General features: G+C 42.3%; 1 protein-coding gene and 1 pseudogene across 1 annotated transcript; one reads left to right on the top strand and one right to left on the bottom strand.

The window, feature by feature from the left end:
* Positions 1-12422: 12422 nt before the first annotated feature.
* On the top strand, positions 12423-13466 carry LOC136154412 (melanoma-associated antigen B16-like). The gene has a single exon (XM_065916699.1). It carries the CDS (start codon positions 12423-12425, stop codon positions 13464-13466), a length of 1044 nt encoding a protein of 347 aa, XP_065772771.1.
* A 4377-nt stretch (positions 13467-17843) lies between these two features.
* Positions 17844-18807, bottom strand: LOC136154234 (protein farnesyltransferase/geranylgeranyltransferase type-1 subunit alpha pseudogene; annotated as a pseudogene).
* Between the last annotated feature and the right edge of the window lie 415 nt (positions 18808-19222).

Below are 19222 nucleotides of genomic sequence, written 5' to 3' on the forward strand. Positions count from 1 at the left end.
GTCTTGTTATTGCTGACCTTATAGAGCTTCTCCATCTTTGGCTGCAAAGAATATAATCGATCTGATTGTGATATTGACCATCTGGTGATGTCCATGTGTAGAGTTGTCTCTTGTGTTGTTGGAAAAGGGTGTTTGCTTTGACCAATTTGTTGTCTTGAGAAAACTCTGTTAGCTTTTGCCCTGCTTCATTCTGTACTCCAAGGCCAAACTTATCAGTTATTCCAGGTATCTCTGAACTTCCTCCTTTTGCATTCCAATCCCCTATGATGAAAAGGACATCTTTTTTGGTGTTAGTTCTAGAAGGTCTTGTAGATCTTCATAGAACTGGTCAACTTCAGCTTCTTCAGCATTTCTTCAGCATCAGTGGTTGGGACATAGACTTGAATTACTGTGATCTTGAATGGTTTGCCCTGGAACAAATCTAGATCAGTCTTTGTTTTTGAGATTGCACCCAAGTACTGCATTTCAGACACTCATGTTGACTCTGAGGGCTACTCCATTTCCTCTAAAGGATTTCTTTCCCACAGTAGTAGATAAAATGGTCATGTGAATTAAATTTGTCCATTCCTGTTCGTTTTAGTTCACTAATGCCTAAGATGTTGATGTTCACTCTCGCCATCTCCTGCTTAACCATGTCCAGTTTACCTTGATTCATGGACCTAACATTCCAGGTTCTTAAGCAATAATGTTCTTTACAGTATGGGACCTTACTTTCACAACTAGCCACATCCGCAACTGAGTGTTGTTTCTGCTTTGGCCCATTGGCTTCATTCTTTCTGGAGCCATTAGTAATTGCCATCTACTCTTCCCCATTAGCATATTGGGCACCTGCCAACTTGGGAGGGCTCATCTTCCAGTGTCATACTTTTCTGGCTTTCATTCTGTTCATGGGGTTCTTGTGTCAAGGATACTGGAGTGGTTTGCCATTCCCTTCTCCAGTGGACAACGTTTTGTCAAAACTCTTCACTATCACCAGTCTGTCTTGGGTGGTTCTACACATCATGGCTCATAGCTTCATTAAGTTACACAAGCCCCTTTGCCACAACAAGGTTATGATCCATGAAAGGTATACTATATTTATATCTTCTAAATCCTTGATGAGTTCCTTTCTGTGGTTGCTGTTGATTCCTTAGAGAAAGGTGTTTTAAAACCGTGACTATCGTGTGAATTTGTCTACAAGTATGTTCGGTTCCCTGAGTTTTTGTTTTATGTTTTTGAAACTCTTCTTTGAGGGCCTACATATTAGGATTGTTGTGTCTTTATAATTTCTGTGGTCAGCCCTTGAAGACCCTGGGCCAGACTGTCACTTCTTTACATCAGGTCTAAGGGGATGATGGTATAGCCATTGGTTACTAAAGGGTACAGCTGCAGGCCCTGCGAGGAGCCAAGGTGAGGACACTTCTTCAATAATTGGCAACCAGGCATATCAGGACTGAGAAAGACCGACAGATTAGTCAATACTAGATATCCCATTGTAGGGTTTGTGGCTGACACACCCCTTCACTTTTTTATTTTCCTGGTGTTCCAGGGAAGCAAGTGCCTTGAACTGGCAACTTCACAGCAAGGGAGGGGGCCAAAGCCTAGTTAATAGTTAAAATGATGATCTTGAATGTGTCCTAAGAGTATGACTCACTCCAGAGCACAGGGAGCCTGAATGCCAGCCCCTTCTGTCAGTCCAGTATACCTTAGGCAGGGATAAAAGGCCTCATCCTAAAACTCCCTGTGACTTCTGCCCTAGGTATATTAGCTTCTAGGACTGCCATAACAAGTACCACAACTTTGGTGGCTATAATAGCTATAAATTTATTCAGTCACAGTTCTGGAGGCCAGAGGTTTGAAATCAAGTTGTTAGCAGTGTTGGTTCCTTCTGGAAGCTCTGAGACAGAACTTATTCTATGCTTTTCTCCTGGCTTCTGGTGGTTTGCCTCTGATGTCAGATGGCCTTTTCCCCCTCTGTGTCTCTTCTGTGTCTCTATGTCCAAATCTCTTTCTCTTTTCTGTTACAAAGATACCAGTCATTGCATTTAAGGCTCACCATATTCCTGGATGACCTCACCTTAATTTGATCACATTTGGAAGGATCCTGTTTCCAGATATGGTCACATTCACAGCTAGTGGAGAATAAGATTTGAACACATCTTTTGGGGGCACACAATTGAGTTTACTATATCAGAGGTCTTAGGGGGCAGAAGGAAGAACAGCCCTGTGGGTACCTAGAATAGTGCCCTCAAGGAAACCTGCAAAGACTGTCTTTATTACAACTAAGGAAGTATCTCCCTACTGAAGATGAGCACACCCTCTATACTTCTTCCAAGTGGATTGGCATTACCTACTCTCCTGCCCACACTTCTGCCTCATGTCCCTGGCCAGTGTCACCATACCTTGGGAGTAGAGGAGTAAGAAGTTTGGTGAGAAACACCATAAATCCCAAAGTCAGACACCTCCCCTCCTATTTGGGGGGATATTCTCCAGGGCCCCCGTGCTGCTGGCATTCCTAGGAACTTCAGAGAGCCACACCCACTACCATAGTTTCTGCAAGTGCTTCAGCATGAGATCAGATGAAGGTGCCAGGAGCCAAGATGAGAAAAGGATAAGCACCTCTCACTTAAGCACTGACCCAGAGACCTTCTAATGAGGAAGCATAGTACAGTTGACAGTGCAGTTCCTGCTGCCCAAGTATAAAATAAGAGACTCACTACAAAAGCAAACATGTTAAAGATTGTCAACAAAAAGCACAAGTCCTACTTCCCTGAAATCTTCACAAGCACTTCAAGCTGATTTTTGGCATGCATGTAGGAAAACCAACCCCAGAAGCCATTCCTATGCCTTTGTCAGCAAGTTGGACATAACCCACAAAGGGACTTTGACTAGTGGCAGGGAAATGCAAAGACTGGACTCCTGATGCCTCTCCTGGGTTCGGTCTCCATGAACGACAGTTATGCCACTGAGGAGGAGATCCTTGGATTCCTGAATAGTATAGGGGAATACATTGGGAGAAGGCATTTAATTTGGGGGGAGCCCAAGAAACTCCCCACCAGAGATTTGATGCAGGGAAAATACCTGGAGTAGGGGCAGATGACCAGAAGTGATCCTCTATGCTGTGATCTTTGGGGTCCAAGAGCCTGATTGAAACCTGCAAGATGAAAATCCTGGAAGTTTTGGCCAAGGTCAACATTGCTGTCCCAGTGCCTTCCAGTCCTGGTATGAAGAGGCTAGGAGAGATGAGAAAGAGAGCTTGAGCAAGAGTTGCAGCTAGGACTGGCACTACTGCCATGGTCAGTTCAAATTCCAGGGCTGTCAGTAGCTTTTCCTGCCTCTGGTGAAGTCTGAGGCAGATTCTTCATGTTGTGGATGAAGAATGAATCTTCTTAGTAAAGGAGGGCCAAAGTGGGGCTGTAGGTATCTCTGTGTTCCTGTTCTGTGTGGAGAACTTTGTGATTTACCTTTTATCTTTGTTTGTTTGTTTTTTAATGCTGTCTTTTTTTATATAAGTTTTATTTAGCATCAGAATCTAAGTTTATGAATGACATAGATCACAGGTTTGTTGCTGTTTATCAGGCTTAAGAGTCTTGGTATTTTCTTGGAAATAAGAAAGAAATCACTTAGTGAAATAATTAGGGTCACAAAATAGAAGGGAAATAAAATAGTTAATTATTGGTTTTTTATATTTTAGTATTTCGTTTAGTAAAAGTAAAGACACAGATGTGCTTAGCTTATTCAAGAATATAGGAGAAATAAAACCATAGTTAATTAACCTTTAGGTCATAAGCCCTTTCATCCTTCAGACATTATTAGGCATCTGTTCTTTGGAAGCCTCCTTATTAGTACAAGGAATGCTAAAATAAAGTTGGTCCAACCCTTGCCCATGGTACTTTAGAGTCTAGGAACAGCTTTCACATGATGAAGATGGTGAAACACTGCACAAATCAAATAGAACAAACAAAAGGAAGGAGTTAAGCAGGATGGGCTGCAGATGAGAAGAGTCAAATATAAATCTGAGAAAGGAAGAATGTTTGAGGTTTTGAACCTGACTGTTTCTTCAGTGGGAGGTATTTTTTAAGTTAAGTTGGATAGTGGGCTAGATGAGGCTGTCAGTGTTGTGAGTAGAAGCCAGACACTCATATGTATCTTAGAGTTGAGAGACTAAGCCTGAAATGAAAAACTGTTCATAACAGTTATTTTGATATTTTAGGTAAGCCAGAGAGAACTTTTACTTGTGACAGTAATGGAAGGTGGCCTGTACTTCGTCCCAGTGCAGCTGAATCTAGTATAAAAACTAGGTGTTTTATGTATATTGTGTATAGAGAGTTTCTGTGGGAAAAAGTCTGTGACTTGATTGAGGTACGATGTGAAAAAGATGCTGGACCTGCAGTCTTTGTGTTTAGGCTGAGAACTAGAGCCTACTCCATTAAAAAGGGTCTTTGAATTGTTATCTTGAATATAATTTGTAAGTCTACAAATTTTCTGCTTGTGGTGGAATGAATGAAAATAGGTGTGGTTTGGATGGAATGGCAGCTGGGAGGAGTAGAAGAAGATGGCCCTTTACACAAATTTTAGGAGCTGTGAATTGTATCCAAATGGAGAAGACTCTTCAGCACTCAAATAATATTTTACTGAATGAAAGTCTATGTGCCCAACAAACAGTGAGGCCAAACAACACCAAAAGGTTGGAGTCTGGAGCAGAGAAAGGCTTATTGCAGGGCCTTGCAAGGAAATGGGTGGCTCATGCCTTAAAAATCCAGAACTCATGGTCTGTCAGATCACACAATCTTCCTGTAAATTCCAACTGCACAAATGTTATTTTCTGGTTAGGTCATGGTCAGGTTATCCTGTATATTTCAAGCTATAGGCAATATTCTTTTAAAGATGGTGCAGAGCCAGCATGACTAAGCACAGGCACCAGAGCACAAAGGTTACAGTAAGGTTAAAGTAAAAGGAACACATCTAATATGGAGTCAGATTTGTTCTTCCCTACTACATTATGTCTTCAAATGGGGGAAGTTGATGATGTTTTACTTGCAAATCAGCATTTTGGTTGATTTACTATTCCAGGTCCTATAGCAATTCATGCTCTCTGAGACATGTATTCACAAACTGTTAATCATCTCAGATATGCCAGGCACTATGATATATGCGTTAGATGTATTACCTATATTCCAGCAATCCAAGAAGACAGGGCTTAGCAAACCCATTTAACAGATGAACAGCCTCAGGCTCATAGAGTTTGGTAATATGCCCATGTTGACAGGGTTAGAATATAACAGAGCTGGGACTAGAAATGTGATCTGAATTCTTCTAGAACCAACTGTTCTGCTGTCATTTCTTCATAAAAATAGTGCTTTTTTCCCCACTTCTCTGCAGAGGCTTTTTTTTTTTTTTTTTTAATAAATCAAGCAACATATACAAGTGGTCTGTTTGGAGACACTCTATTTGGTTACTTTGATCTGTTTGCCCATGCCTGCGCTTATGCCACAAACTCTAAAATATTAAAAATCTAAGTTTCTAATCCACTTGGAATTGGAATTTGTGTTAATCCATTTGGAAATGAAATCTGTGTTGTGTGAGGGGCAGTTTTAGTCACATTTTGTGTTTAATGTGAATATCAAGTTATTGCATTGTAATTTTTTATTAAAACACTGTTCTTCTCCCCTACTTCTCAATAGTAGCTAACTTTCAATAAATCAGGATACATACAATGAGTCTGTTTTGGAACATGCCTGTATCTATACCACAAGCTCTCATTACTGTGATATTTTCACAATTCTTAATGTTGTATCTTTCTTTTTTGCAACTGTATTGGCTATTCATAGACATTTGCAAGTCAGTTTAAATTTTAGAATTACCTTGTCAAGGTTCACACATACACACACACACATACATAAACGTTCACACACAAATTATGTGACTTTATTGAGAAACAGACATTATAGTTACTAGTAGATTAAATTTGGGGAAAATGAACATGTTTATGTTTACCTGGTGGCTCAGATGGTAAAGAACCTGCCTGCAATGCAGGAGACCTGGCTTTGATCCCTGGGTTGGGAAAATCCCCTGGAGAAGGGAATGGCTACCTACTCTAATATTCTTGCCTGGAGAATTCCATGGACAGAGGAGCCTGATGGGCTACAGTCCATGGAGTCACAAAGAGTTGGACACAATTGAGTGACTAACACTAAATAACATGCTTATAATGTTGAATCTTCCATAGAAACACATATATTATTTTTCCATTTAATTAGGATGTAAGCAATTTCAAGAAATATCTGTATAATTTTTCTATGGAGTCCTTATACTTTTTATTATATTTATTTTTAAGAATGAGGTATTTATCATTATAGTTTAAAAGTTATTTTTATTTGAATTCACCTTAATATTGTTTGTTACAGAAAAAGGTGCATTTTTATATATTTATCTTATATCTAGCAATTTTGTTTAAAACCGTTTTATTACTTTAACAGTTTTTCATTAGTAGATTTACCTCCTAGATGCTTTATTGATGTTTAAATATATTAGCATTGTTTTTGTTTTCTGATGCTTATCTCTTTGGTTAGCTCTGTTTCACATTACCTTCCTATATAGTATCTTTGTTAAACAGTAGGCTACCCACTCGTGTTCTTGGGCTTCCCTTGTGACTCAGCTGGTAAAGAATCCGCCTACAATGTGGGAGACCTGGGTTCGATCCCTGGGTTGGGAAGATCCCCTGGAGAAGGGAATGGCTACCTACTCCAGTATTCTGGTCTGGAGAATTTCATGGATTGTATAAGTCCATGGGGTCTATACACCCCATGGTGTATATACGCTATATACGCTCAGTCCGACACCACTGAGCGACATTCACTTTCAGAATAAAAATGATGATAGTGGCTGGTTCATGTCAATGTATGACAAAACCCACTGCAATGTTGTGAAGTGATTGGCCTCCAACTAATAAAAATAAACGAAAAAAAAAAAAATGATGATAGATATTTTTGCCTACTCAATATTAAAAGATTTCAAGGTTCCCACAGCCAAGCAAAAGCTGTTATAAGAACTTCGAGCAAGACGAGCAGTCACGTCTGCTGAAACTGAGGGCATGCGTACAATGCCCAATCCTGCTGGGTGACCCCGGAAGTTCTTGGCTGGAGTCACCGGATGTCACGCCCCCTGACATTCCGTCGTAGACGGCAAGACTGTGAGAGCTTGGATCGGAAGCGCGAAGTCCAGTAGCAGAGCCGCAGGTGCCATTAAGTGTTAGGTGAGTCTGTAAATGAGTACCGAGGGGACCCCCCTGCCCCAGAATGGAGGGTGTCCACCTAATGAGAACACCACCCGAACCCTGCTGGGGTTCCTGCCCAGGCAGGTTCAGGGCCTACCTATCACGCACTTCCTGTTTGGCCGTCTGATCGAGGTGGTGTCTTTTTGTGTGCAGGGCTCAGAGTCCCTGACCTACGGGTCCAAAAGCAAACGCCCCTTAGTAAGTCTAGAGGTGACCCGCCCCCCGCAGAATAGCAGTGACGCACTGATTCTCTGCAGGGCAATAGGCCCGAGGAGCCTCTTACCCCACCCCGCCCCCACCCCCGACGCCCCACCCCCACCCCCGACTCCTCACCCGCCCACCTCATTCCTACCACCCTACCCTCACGTGCCCACCACGACCCCCGACACCCCACCCGCCAATACTACCATATACCATATTCCATTTTATGGAATACTGGAAAAAGTGTAACTGACTATATGGACCTTTGTCAGCAAACTGATGTCTCTGCTTTTTAATATGCTATCTAGGTTTATTACAACTTTCCTTCCAAGGAGCAAACATCTTTTAATTTCATGGCTGCAGTCACTGTCCACAGTGATTTTGGAGCACATGTATAATCAAAGCTATGGTTTTCCCAGTAGTCATGTAGAGATATGAGAGTTGTACCATAAAGAAGGCTGAGTGCTGAAGAATTGATGCTTTAGAACTGCAGTGCTGGAGAACTCTTGAGAGTCCTTTGCACTGCTAGAAGATCAAACCAGCCAGTCCTAAAGGAATTCAACCCTGAATATTCATTGAAAGGACTGATGCTGAAGCTGAAATGCAATACTTTGACCACCTGATGCAAAGAGCTGCCTCCTTGGGAAAGACCCTGATTCTGGGAAAGATTGAGGGCAGGGGGAGAATGGGTATGCAGAGGATGAAATGGTTGGATGGCTCAAGGGACATAAGTTTGAGCAAACTGCAGGAGATAGTGAAGGACAGGGTAGCCTGGTGTGCTGCAGTTCATGGGGTCACAAAGAGTTGGACACAACTGAGTGACTGAACAGCAGCAACAATTCCAGAACAGCCCGTTAACATCAAGCTTGTCTAATGCCCTGTGGCTAAGCATGTGAGATCTCTAGAAAGGTTGAGCATGTATCAGATAACTTCATCAGTTTTAGGAATTTGTGAGCCTTGGTCTAAAGAAGTGAAGTTGGTTCCATGTCCTGGCTATTATAAACAGTGCTGCAATGAACATTGGGGTACACATGTCTCTTTCAGTTTTGGTTCCCTTGGTGTGTATGCCCAGGAGTGGGATTGCTGGGTCATATGGCAGTTCTGTTTCCATTTTTTTTAAGGAATCTCCACACTGTTCTCCATAGTGGCTGTACTAGTTTGCATTCCCACCAACAGTGTAAGAGGGTTCCCTTTTCTCCACACCCTCTCCAGCATTTATTTTTTTTTCTTTTTTTAGCCATTTTATTTTATTTTATTTTTTATTAGTTGGAGGCTAATTACTTCACAACAGACTTTTGGATAGCAGCCATTCTGACTGGCGTGAAATGGTACCTCATTGTGGTTTTGATTTGCATTTCTCTGATAATGAGTGATGTTGAGGATCTTTTCATGTATTTGTTAGCCATCTGTATGTCTTCTTTGGAGAAATGTCTGTTTAGTTCTTTGGCCCATTTTTTGATTGGGTCATTTATTTTTCTGGAGTTGAGCTGCAGGAGTTGCTTGTATATTTTTGAGATTAATTCTTTGTTGCTTCGTTTGCTATTATTTTCACCCATTCACCTTGCTTATAGTTTCCTTTGTTGTACAAAAGCTTTTAAGTTTCATTAGGTCCCATTTGTTTACTTTTGCTTTTATTTCCAATATTCTGGGAGGTGTGTCATAGAGGATCTTGCTGTGATTTATGTCAGAGAGTGTTTTGCCTATGTTCTCCTCTAGGAATTTTATAGTTTCTGGTCTTACATTTAGATCTTTAATCTGGAAGGAGGATTCCCAAGTACTTAAAGTATTCACAGTAAGAGCCCAGAGTTATCAGTGAGGAAACATTCACTCTCAGACACATGTGATCCCACAGTGTCCACAGATACTGTCATCCTAGGAGGTTGTGGACAGGGATATCCAGAGGAAATATTCCCTTGCTTCCTCTTTGGAAGTCATAAAAGAATGGGCATCTGGTCAGAAGAGGAGTCTTATACAGTGCCAAGAGCAATGTAGGAATTGAATGAGGACTAATGGGACACACCATTCCAGTGTAGGTGTGATCTCCATGAACTTCACTCTGCCTCTGCATTTAGCCCTTGTAAGCCTGAGGAAAGAGTGGTCGGAATTCCTACATAACTACTTTAGTCTTCAGAGGGCTCAGGGAAGTGATTTGTGTCTATCTGAGTGGGGTCCTTGGGATTACCAAGGACAGAGTAGAAGGGGTTCCAGAAACTTAAGACACAGAATTAGAACAGAGAGCCTAAGTTACCCTAGGACGGGGTAGAGGAGGGTGGTAACAAGGATACACTCTTAACCATCAGTCCAGGGAAGCAGACAGGATGGCATGCTACTCCTCTTCCTTCTTGGGCTTTCAGTGAGGAGAGTGTTGGGATATACAGGACTTAGCACATGAAGTGAGCAAAGGATGAGTCCCAAGGCCTGTTAAGACCAAGGTAAGGTCCCTAAACGAGGTTTGAGGGGCCTGCCAACCCCGGAACAGAGGGGTCCAAATTATCTTACCCATACTCTCAACACTGGTAACCCTGCTGTGGTGACTGGGTAAGATTCCCCATCCTTTCTTTCTCAGTTGTCTCAGTGAATAGATCTCACTTTTTTGGGGAGGCGGGCAGAGATGGCCTTTGTTATCAGAAGGTGATGACTAAGGCCCTACTAGTTGCCAAAGTAAAGCCCCCGAGAAAGGACTGAGAGAACCTCCCGTCCCAGATGATAGGAGCCAAACATAAGTCATTTTAGATCTGCTGTCAGCTTTGCGAGGCCCCATGCAGGGCTATCAAACTGAAACATCACCACATTTACTGCTTGGTGAATTCAGGGTTATGAAGATTGGTTTGTGAACACAATGTGGGATCCCATTACCTGTTATAAGTCAAGGAAAGTGTCCTAATTGAGGCTTATGGGGATAGCAACTCTAGAACCTTATGATCTGAACAAAGCTGTATTCGTCTGTCATGTTTGGGAACTCTGCATGTCAGATCCTCTTAATACTTCCTCAGAGGTTGCAGGGGCATGACTCTCTAGTGTGAGGAGCAACTTCTGGTCATCAGAGGGAAGGATTCTCATACACTGTCAAGATTCAAAGTAAAGACATTTTTTTGAGCCAAGAGCTGACTATCTACTCGAACATAGATGGGACACTCTCATATACCTGTTGTGATTCTGTACTCATTCCCTGGGATGTCCTAGACAAGGCTAGCCAGAAGTCTCACCAGCTCACTTCTAGGGAGGTGGCAGTCATGGTCTTGTCACGTGAGTGTATGCTCCTCGGTTTTTGTCTTGTCTCAACAAAGATTTGGAGTGATGGACATTAAAGCCCCCTTGGCGTGTCACAGCTCTCAGGTCTTCGACAGACCGTGTTATAGCTCTCAGGTCTCGCATGGACTGTGTTATAGCTCTTAGACAAATCAGTGTTACAGCTCAGTGTTACAGCTCTATTTTATTGAGAAGATAGCAGGAAAATCCATTTTCGAGGTGTGAGGGCACGTCAATCCAAAGACTTGAAGAGAAGAGCGCCCCAGCACGCTGGAGAGAGAGAGAGTGAACTTTGTCTCCTCTTTTTATATGTCCCCCCCCCGCCCCGGGCCTGTCCTATATAAATTGGGCCATGAGTGCTGTTTGTTCTACCCAAGGTCCTTCTTTTGTTCTATTTTCACGGGCTTTTCTCTTCCTTGTCTTTTAACCACTGCCATTCTGGACTCCTTTTCCCTATTCTAACTACCTAACAGTGTGAAGGAGGTGGCTCAAATCAGGAGGCAGTACAATAGTCTGTGTGGAGACACAAGAGAAAGACACAGTGAAATCCAGCCCAGAACATAGGGTTGTCAAAGAGCCCCAGAACTTTACCAGCTTAGGGAACCTGGTCAAAGATCTCATGACAACTTCCCTGCTTTCTTCCTTCTTGAATGTTACAGACAGCTGATGTCCTTGGTCTATGTCCTATATCATATGAGGTCAGCAAAGGAAGGCAGCCAGGGTCTGTCACAGTAAGGATGAAGAATAAGGTCTGAGGAGTCAATCCACCCAAGAAAAGAGGGAGCTCCACATTGTCTAGTTCTTATTATTGGCCTAAGGAAGACCTAGTAGAGGTAGTTAGAAGGTGTACTTCCTCAGTTCATCCTGGGCTGACTCTGAAAGATAGGGAACTCTTGTATGCAGACAGATTGGCACCCGTTTGCAGAGTGATCAAGTCTGAGGCCCTGCCAGTAGTCAAGGCAAAGACTCTGAATACTGAGGGAATACTGACCCTAGTAGAACAGGGATGACAAAGAGTTCAGCCCTGCACTGTTGTCAGTGCTGAGAGTCTGTGGGCAAGGATGTCAAATGGCTGTGTCCTCTAATTACCCTAATTAGATCTCAGTAGGTCAGGGCTTTGTTCTGAGTGGCAGTGTTATGGCAGCAGGCAGAGATCCCCAGACTTATGTAGATTCAAAGTAACATAACCAAGTGAAACTAGGGGGACCACAACACCAACAGAGATAGCATCTACAGTTTTAACTTTGTTGTCATCCCTGGGAAATCACAGAGATTCTGGAGAAGGTAGCTCAGCACATCCTCCTCAGTCATTTTAGGAGATGTGACATTAATTGGTCTTAGGAGAATAGCCTCATATTTAAGCATGGGAGAAGAGATCCTGGCACAGGCCAATGTAATGCAACTGAGTGAGGACCGATGGAACCACCCTTTTCAGAAGGGTAATGGTGCTACAGAGACACGATACACCTGCCTATGTGATCCCTGAGAATTTTTAGCCTGCGTTGACTGCCTGGTCCCTGAGGAACACTGAGATTCCTCCTTCGTGAGGGACACAGCAGCCAGGAGACCTGTGAGACCCTTACAGCCCTGTTAGCAAAAGTCCATTGAAGGCAACTTTTATCTGAGCCACCGCAGTTGAGTATACCAGCTAAGTCCACTCATATCTGCCCATTCTTTCCCTTAGGTGGTGATTTTCCACTGCCCACACTGCTGCCAAATGCCACCCGTAAGAATCAAACTATCTAAGCGTTTTAAGAGTGCACGACGTGCACAGAATCGATCCCTTCAAGCCTTCACTCAGTCCCAGGACCTGGAGATTGCACAGCTCTCGAGGGCTCTAGAGGAGACCCATCTCTTCTCCTACCTTCAAATGCCTGGAAATTTGAAGGAGGCTCCTGGTGGTGATAAACCCAATACTCCTGAGGGTCCTCAGAGTTTCTCCACATCTTCCATTGGCATCACAGCCGCTGCATCCAGCGAGTCAAGTGACGTCTCCATGAGTCAAGGTGAGGAGAATAGTCCAAGCACCTCACAGGCTGTGCCAGGCACCTCAGAGGCTGTGCCAGATTTCATGGATGTGCCTGTGGATGATCTCGATAGTAAAATAGCTATGTTGGTGAATGTCCTGCTGTTCAAGTATCGAATGAAAGAGCCAGTAACAAAAGCAGATATGCTCAAGGTTGTCGTCAGCGATTGTGAAGTCCACTTCCCTGAGATCCTCCTGAGAGCCTCTGAGCGCCTGGAGATGCTCTTTGGCCTTGATCTGAAGGAAGTGGATCCCTTCAACCACCGCTATGGCTTTTTCATTAAATCAGGCCTCACCTATGATGGCATGATGCACGGTGAAGCAGGCGTGCCCAAGACCGGCATCCTGATACTTATCCTGGGTGTGATCTTCATGAAGGGCAACCGTGCCACCGAAGAAGAAGTTTGGGAAGTTCTGAATGTGACCGGGCTATATTCTGGGAAGAAGCACTTCATCTTTGGGGAGCCCAGGCAGCTCATCACCGAAGATTTCGTGAAGGAAGGATACCTAGAGTTCCGTCAAGTGGCCAGCGCTGGTCCTGTGCAGTCTGAGTTCCTGTGGGGCCCCAGAGCTCATGCCGAAACCACCAAGATGAAGGTCCTAAAGTTTATTGCCAAGGTTAATGGGACTGACCCAAGTTCTTTCCCATCTCAGTATGAGGAGGCTTTGCAAGATGAAAAAGAGAATGCTCAGGCCAGAATTTCAGCCAAGGGTCTCCGCCACTGCAAGTTCTAATGTAGAGACTAGCAGCTGCTTCCTCAACTAGGGGAGTCAGGGATAGTTTCTTCATGCATTGTTCAAAATGGCAGTTAGTGTTCGTATAATTTACATTTGAGGTGGGGCTGAAAGGAGAATAGTATATATGACCATGTGTCTCTATTTTGTATGTGTATCTTTATTCTTTTTTGATATATGCATTGTTCAAATGATTGTTTTAATATAGGTTTAATTGCTTTCAAAACTTTATGATTATTGATGATGCATTTCATGCTATAATAAGATTTAATTAAGAGCTCTGTTGTTTTAGAAATTGTGAGTCTATCCATTTTGTCATCTGGAACGAGATAACATGATACTGCTGTAGGCGTGCGTGTATGTGTGCTAAGTCACTTCAGTTGTGTCTGACTATTCGAGACCCTATGGGCTGTAGCCCACTAGGCTTCTTTGTCCATGGAATTCTCCAGATAAGATTACTGGAATGGGTTGCTGTGCCCTCCTCCAGGGGATCTTCCAGACCAAGGATCAAAGCCAAGTCTCCTGCATCTCCTGCATTCCAGATAGATTCTTTATCTGCTGAGCCACCAGGGAAGCCCACTGCTATAGGCATTTCCTTGCAACTGTGAAAGAAATCGACTTTAAGATAGATGAAATCCAAAGAAAAAAAGTTACTGAAATATTAGTTCTCTTATTATCTTTTCAATGTTTATTTCATAAAATTAAATGATAAATACAATGAATTTGCCTCGTTCTTTCAAGAATGTGTATGAAATGTTCTTGTTTAGTTGCTAACTTGTGTCTGACCCTTTTGCAACCCAATGAACAGTAGCCCGCCAGGCTAACTCTGTCCATGGAATTTCCCAGGCAAGAATACTAGAGTGGGTTGTCGTTTCTTTCTCCAGGGAATCTTCCTGACCCAGGGATTGAACCTACTTCTCCTGTGTTGAAGGTGGATTTTTTTATTGCTGAGCCACTGGGGAAGCCCAGTTACCAGTGTTAGGGGGGGTGCAATTAGGGGTGGAGAATTAAGAGACACAAAGTGTTGGCTGTAAGATAGGATCAAGGATGAATTGTACAACATGGGGAATACAGCCAGTACTTTGTAATAACTGAAAATGGAAAGTAGCCTTTAAAATTGTATAAAATTTTTTTCAATTGAAATACAATCTTCCTAAAAAGTTTAAAAATAATAAGACAGTATAATTTTAAAATATACATAAATAAAAAATAAATAATATTGAAGGACAGGGGAAAAAGAAATTTTTAAGTCATTCCGTGGTAATTAATTTTACATGTAACTGAATGGTGGGTCAGATGAAGCTGATGGCTTCATGAGCAGGAACAAAACCCTCAGATGATGTGTTTCAAGTGTTAAAACGACAATGTCAAGAGATGTAATACAAGTGCTGTTAGCTGTTACTTTTTGATCTCAGGTAAACCAGAGAGAAATTCTCACTTGGAACAGGAATGGAATGTGATCTGCATTCTTGTCCCAGTGCATCTGAACTCATGTACAAACTTAAGTTTTTTCTTTGGCTGTTTGTTTCTTTTGTATATGTCACCTCTAAGGAGTTTCTGAGAAATACAGAAGATACTCCCTTGAGATTAGACACAGAAGCCACAGGGCTAACAATAGCCCGCCAGTGGCCATCACCTAGGAGAGCCAGCACTCACTCCATTCAAGGAAGAATTTAATCAAGCTGTCTTCAGTGTAATTTGGCAAGGGATTTGAGAACTAAAGTTTTGGTCAGGTTGAAATTAATGTTAAAGTGGGGGAAGGGTTGCATGGGAGGTATAGAGGAGACAAAAATAACTTTCCCTGTCCCCTTTTAAGTTCTTGGCTGAAACTTCCTTGTAATAAAAGGAGAGATTAATAGGGGGAAAGCAAATTAATTTTATATGTATGGGAACACCACAAAAAATGAGACTCAAAGAAGTGACTCAAGCAGGAAGCTTTTAGACAAATTTGTGAAGCATTGACGTGACAAAGGCGTTTGGACTAAGTGTAGTAAATGGCCAAGTAGTAACAATGTTTGTTTATACAGTCTTTTTGGCTCTCAGTTCTCTGTCTCTACTGATACAGATATCTTCTATTGTCCTGGTACAGGGAGAGTACATTTCATATTGGAGATTTATCTCCTGCTTTCAGGGGGACAAAAGAGGGCCAACTATTTCTCAAGTACCTTCAATTCAAAATAACCAATATGCCAAAGTGGAATTTTGAGGGTGAAATTTGGTAGTGCCCCGTTATCCTGGTTGGTTTTTAAATTTTATTTGTGCCAGATCTTAGTTGCAGCATGTGGGATCTTTAGATTGTGGCATACGGGATCTTTAATTGCAACATGGGAACTCTTCACTGCAGTATGCACAATCTAATTTCATGACCAGGGATCAGACCCAGATTCTCTGCCCTGGGATCGCGGAATCTTAGCCACTGGACCACTAGGGAAGGCCCCTGGTTGTGCTTTTTAATATTTCACTTACCCACAGTCAACTGTGGTCCTAACTATTAAAATATAAATGAAAAATTTCAGAAATACATGATTCACAAAATTTAAATTGCTCACAGTTCTGAGTATTGTGATTAAATCTCATTCTGTCCTGCTCCGTCCTCCTGGGACAGGATCCCCTTTGTGCAGCATATTACTCCTGTTAGTCACATAGTAGACTCGTAGACTCTGTTATCACATTGACTACTGAAGTTTCAGAGAGCTCGTGTTCAATAACCCTTATTTTATTTAGTAGCCCAAAGTACAAGATTAGTGATGCTGGCTGGTTTGTGCCTGGTTTGTGAGTTGAACTTTATTATGGGCATGAATGGGAAGAAACATTATATATATATATATATATATATATATATATATATAGTTTCAGTCATCCACTGTAGGTAACACATAGAGAAGGAAGGACTAATATATTATGAAGCCCTACAAATGGTGACTGGGGGAGAGGGAAGAGGTTCATCCTTGACACAAATTCTAGGAAATTTCAATTACATCTAGCTGGGAAGACAGTCCGACTGATTTGGTCTGATTTGACATACTATATCCCATAGCACTTTATGTTTTCTGAGGAAGCCTATACCTAGACAATGCACACTCATACACACACATGCACAAAGACAGGTAGGGGGTTAGGATTTACAGTCAACTTAGTCACAGCAATAACTCATTCATCAAAGCCCTGTGATACACCAGGCGCTGTGCCATGTGTTTTGTATACTTCATACACATTACAAAAGTCTTATAAAATGGAATTATAAAGCCAAATCCACATATGAAGATTCTCAGGCTCAAAGAGCCTGTGATTTTTTTTCTGACTTCATGTGTCTAGTCTGTGACAGAGCTGCCACTAGACCTCTTATCTGAATTCATCCAGAGCAGACTCTGCTCCACTCTCCCCAGCCTGAAGCAGACCTTCTGCCTCTTACCTCTCTCCTCACTACCCCTTAGTGCCTCTCAGAATAAAGAAAGAAGAATGTAGTAGCCAGAAACTTAAAGCAAATTTAAAGAATAAAGATGGAAACAAGAAACAAAATTTGAGGATTGTCTGCGCGCTTCGTCTACCTAGGATCTTCTATCCCAGCCCTTCAGAGGGTTCCTTGAGAGCTCACTCTGCCCAGAGGCTAGCATTTTATCAGCTCCGGTTCTCTCTGCAATACAGTGTCTGACCCCTGAGTCTTCTCCAGTGCACTTTGTTGTCCAAGCTGAAATCTGACCTGCTGGCCAGTTTTTCAGTCCTCCTCTGTAAGCTATACCTGTTTCCAGTGGAACAAACAGGGCAAAATTCACCAGAACAAATAAAATACAGTTATAATGACTGTTCTGTTCTTGTCTACTCATTCTATCATCCATATCATTTCCAGGTCAGTTTTTCTGTTTGTTTCAGAATACATCTATAATTTTATTACAAAACTGTTCTTTTGGCATTAGTTGGTTACAGTGAGAGCAAGATGCTGTGACTGTGACAGAGAAGCTCTAATGTAACAACTGCATTCTCTGCTTTCTGAACCAGAAGTTAAGTTACTTATATCCTTTACACACCCGCAAACATTAACGCTGCACATCCTGACACATAAACCATTTAGGGAGGAGTTGATGCTAAGCGGTTAGAGTAAATGTTGATAAGACTACAAAAGTTCCTTTATGGGACTTTCTGCTTCCTCTTCCTCCCTAAAATTCTCTGCTTAAGAAAAAAAAAAATGAAGTTACTTGGAACTAGTCTGAATAGCAGCAGCATCCAAGGAGCACACACACAGTTCCTGTTAAAAAGCTGTACCTGTGTACTGTATGTTTTACACCACAGGCAAAAGAAATGATCGCTCTAGTTTTTAACTCCTTCATTAGAGTCTCTTAAAAAAAAAAAAAGCATCCCATCAAGCTGGTCACGATGGTGTTATTGCTGTGCATTTGTAGGTGGGTCACTTTCTGTGCTGTTTGCTTTGAGGGGATCTTCTGAATGTATCTCCAATATTCCTTTCTTACAGTGTCCTTTTCTTTAGCTAGGATTTCACATAACTCTAATGCATTATTAAGAATGTCCTCCTTGTTGTCACATTGGTTTTCTAGCATGTCTTCATAGATACCCACGAGAAAGGCAATTAGGTAGGGGGAGCTGTGACTTGGTTGTAAGTCAAGTAATTGATTTAACAGATTGGGATATTTGAAAAGACCACGATCCTGCAAAATCCTTTTCAAATAATTCCACACACTTTCATTATGTGGGACTAGTTTGATCATTTTTCCAAAGTGTACTGAACTTCTCTCTCCAATATAGCATGATCATTGTGTTAGAAATTACAAAGTATCTTTGGTTCCAGACAGAGTTATTTGAGAAGTTGGTCTACATACTGCAGCTCATTATCCCAAAGTTTAAATTCCTGAATAACCCACTGTCTGGTGTTGCCAGGTGTGGTAATTCTTTGCATGCTCAGTAAGAATACCAGCAATAAATTCAAGCTCCTGTGATGGGTCTCTCAGCCATTCCACCAGCACTCCCCTATGATGCCAAACTTGATAGTTTTGGGGCTGCTTCTCAATTATTGTCGAGAGGTAGTTCATTTCCTCATGTAGATCCTTCTGGAGTGACTTTAAGAGAACTCTCCAGAGGCTGAATTTAACTCAGTAGCATCTCTGGTTAATTTAAAAGCCCATTCACTTCTCTCGTCGCGCTGCAGAACAGCCCGGAAATAATCACTGATGTCCTGAAATTTCTCACTCTAAATGATCTGGACCACTGGATTCGGGCCATCATTCTGCGGCACTGGATCTATATCAGCCCATTCTGCCCTGCCCCTGTGCAGGACATAGGTGGGTGAGTCCAGGCTCAGAAAACCATAGTCCATAGGGGACGCCGCCGCCTCTTCCTGCGGCAGCTGGGAGGCGGAGGATGCGGCTGGGGCAGCGGCAGCTCCGGCGACCCGGCTCCCCCGCCCTGCGCGGCCTCCCCGACCCGTGGGCAGACGCCATTTCTGCTCTGCCCGGAGCGGAGTCCAGGTCAGTTTTGATTGATTAATTTTCTCCTAATATTATATTCTTCCTTCTCCCCAGTCCTAGTAATATTTGATTGAATGCCAGATGTTATGAACTGCAATTTTACCTAATTTACACTTTCCTGTAAGAAATGCAACTTTTAAAAATTTATTTTCTATTGATGTATGGTTGATGTAATATTAGTTTCAGGTTAACTACATACTGATTCAACCTTCACATGCATTATAAAATGATCACCACAGTAAGTCTAGTAACTCTGTCATCCCATAAAAATTTACTATA

Source organism: Muntiacus reevesi, chromosome X (genome assembly GCF_963930625.1).
Source record: "Muntiacus reevesi chromosome X, mMunRee1.1, whole genome shotgun sequence".
Lineage (NCBI taxonomy): Eukaryota > Metazoa > Chordata > Mammalia > Artiodactyla > Cervidae > Muntiacus > Muntiacus reevesi.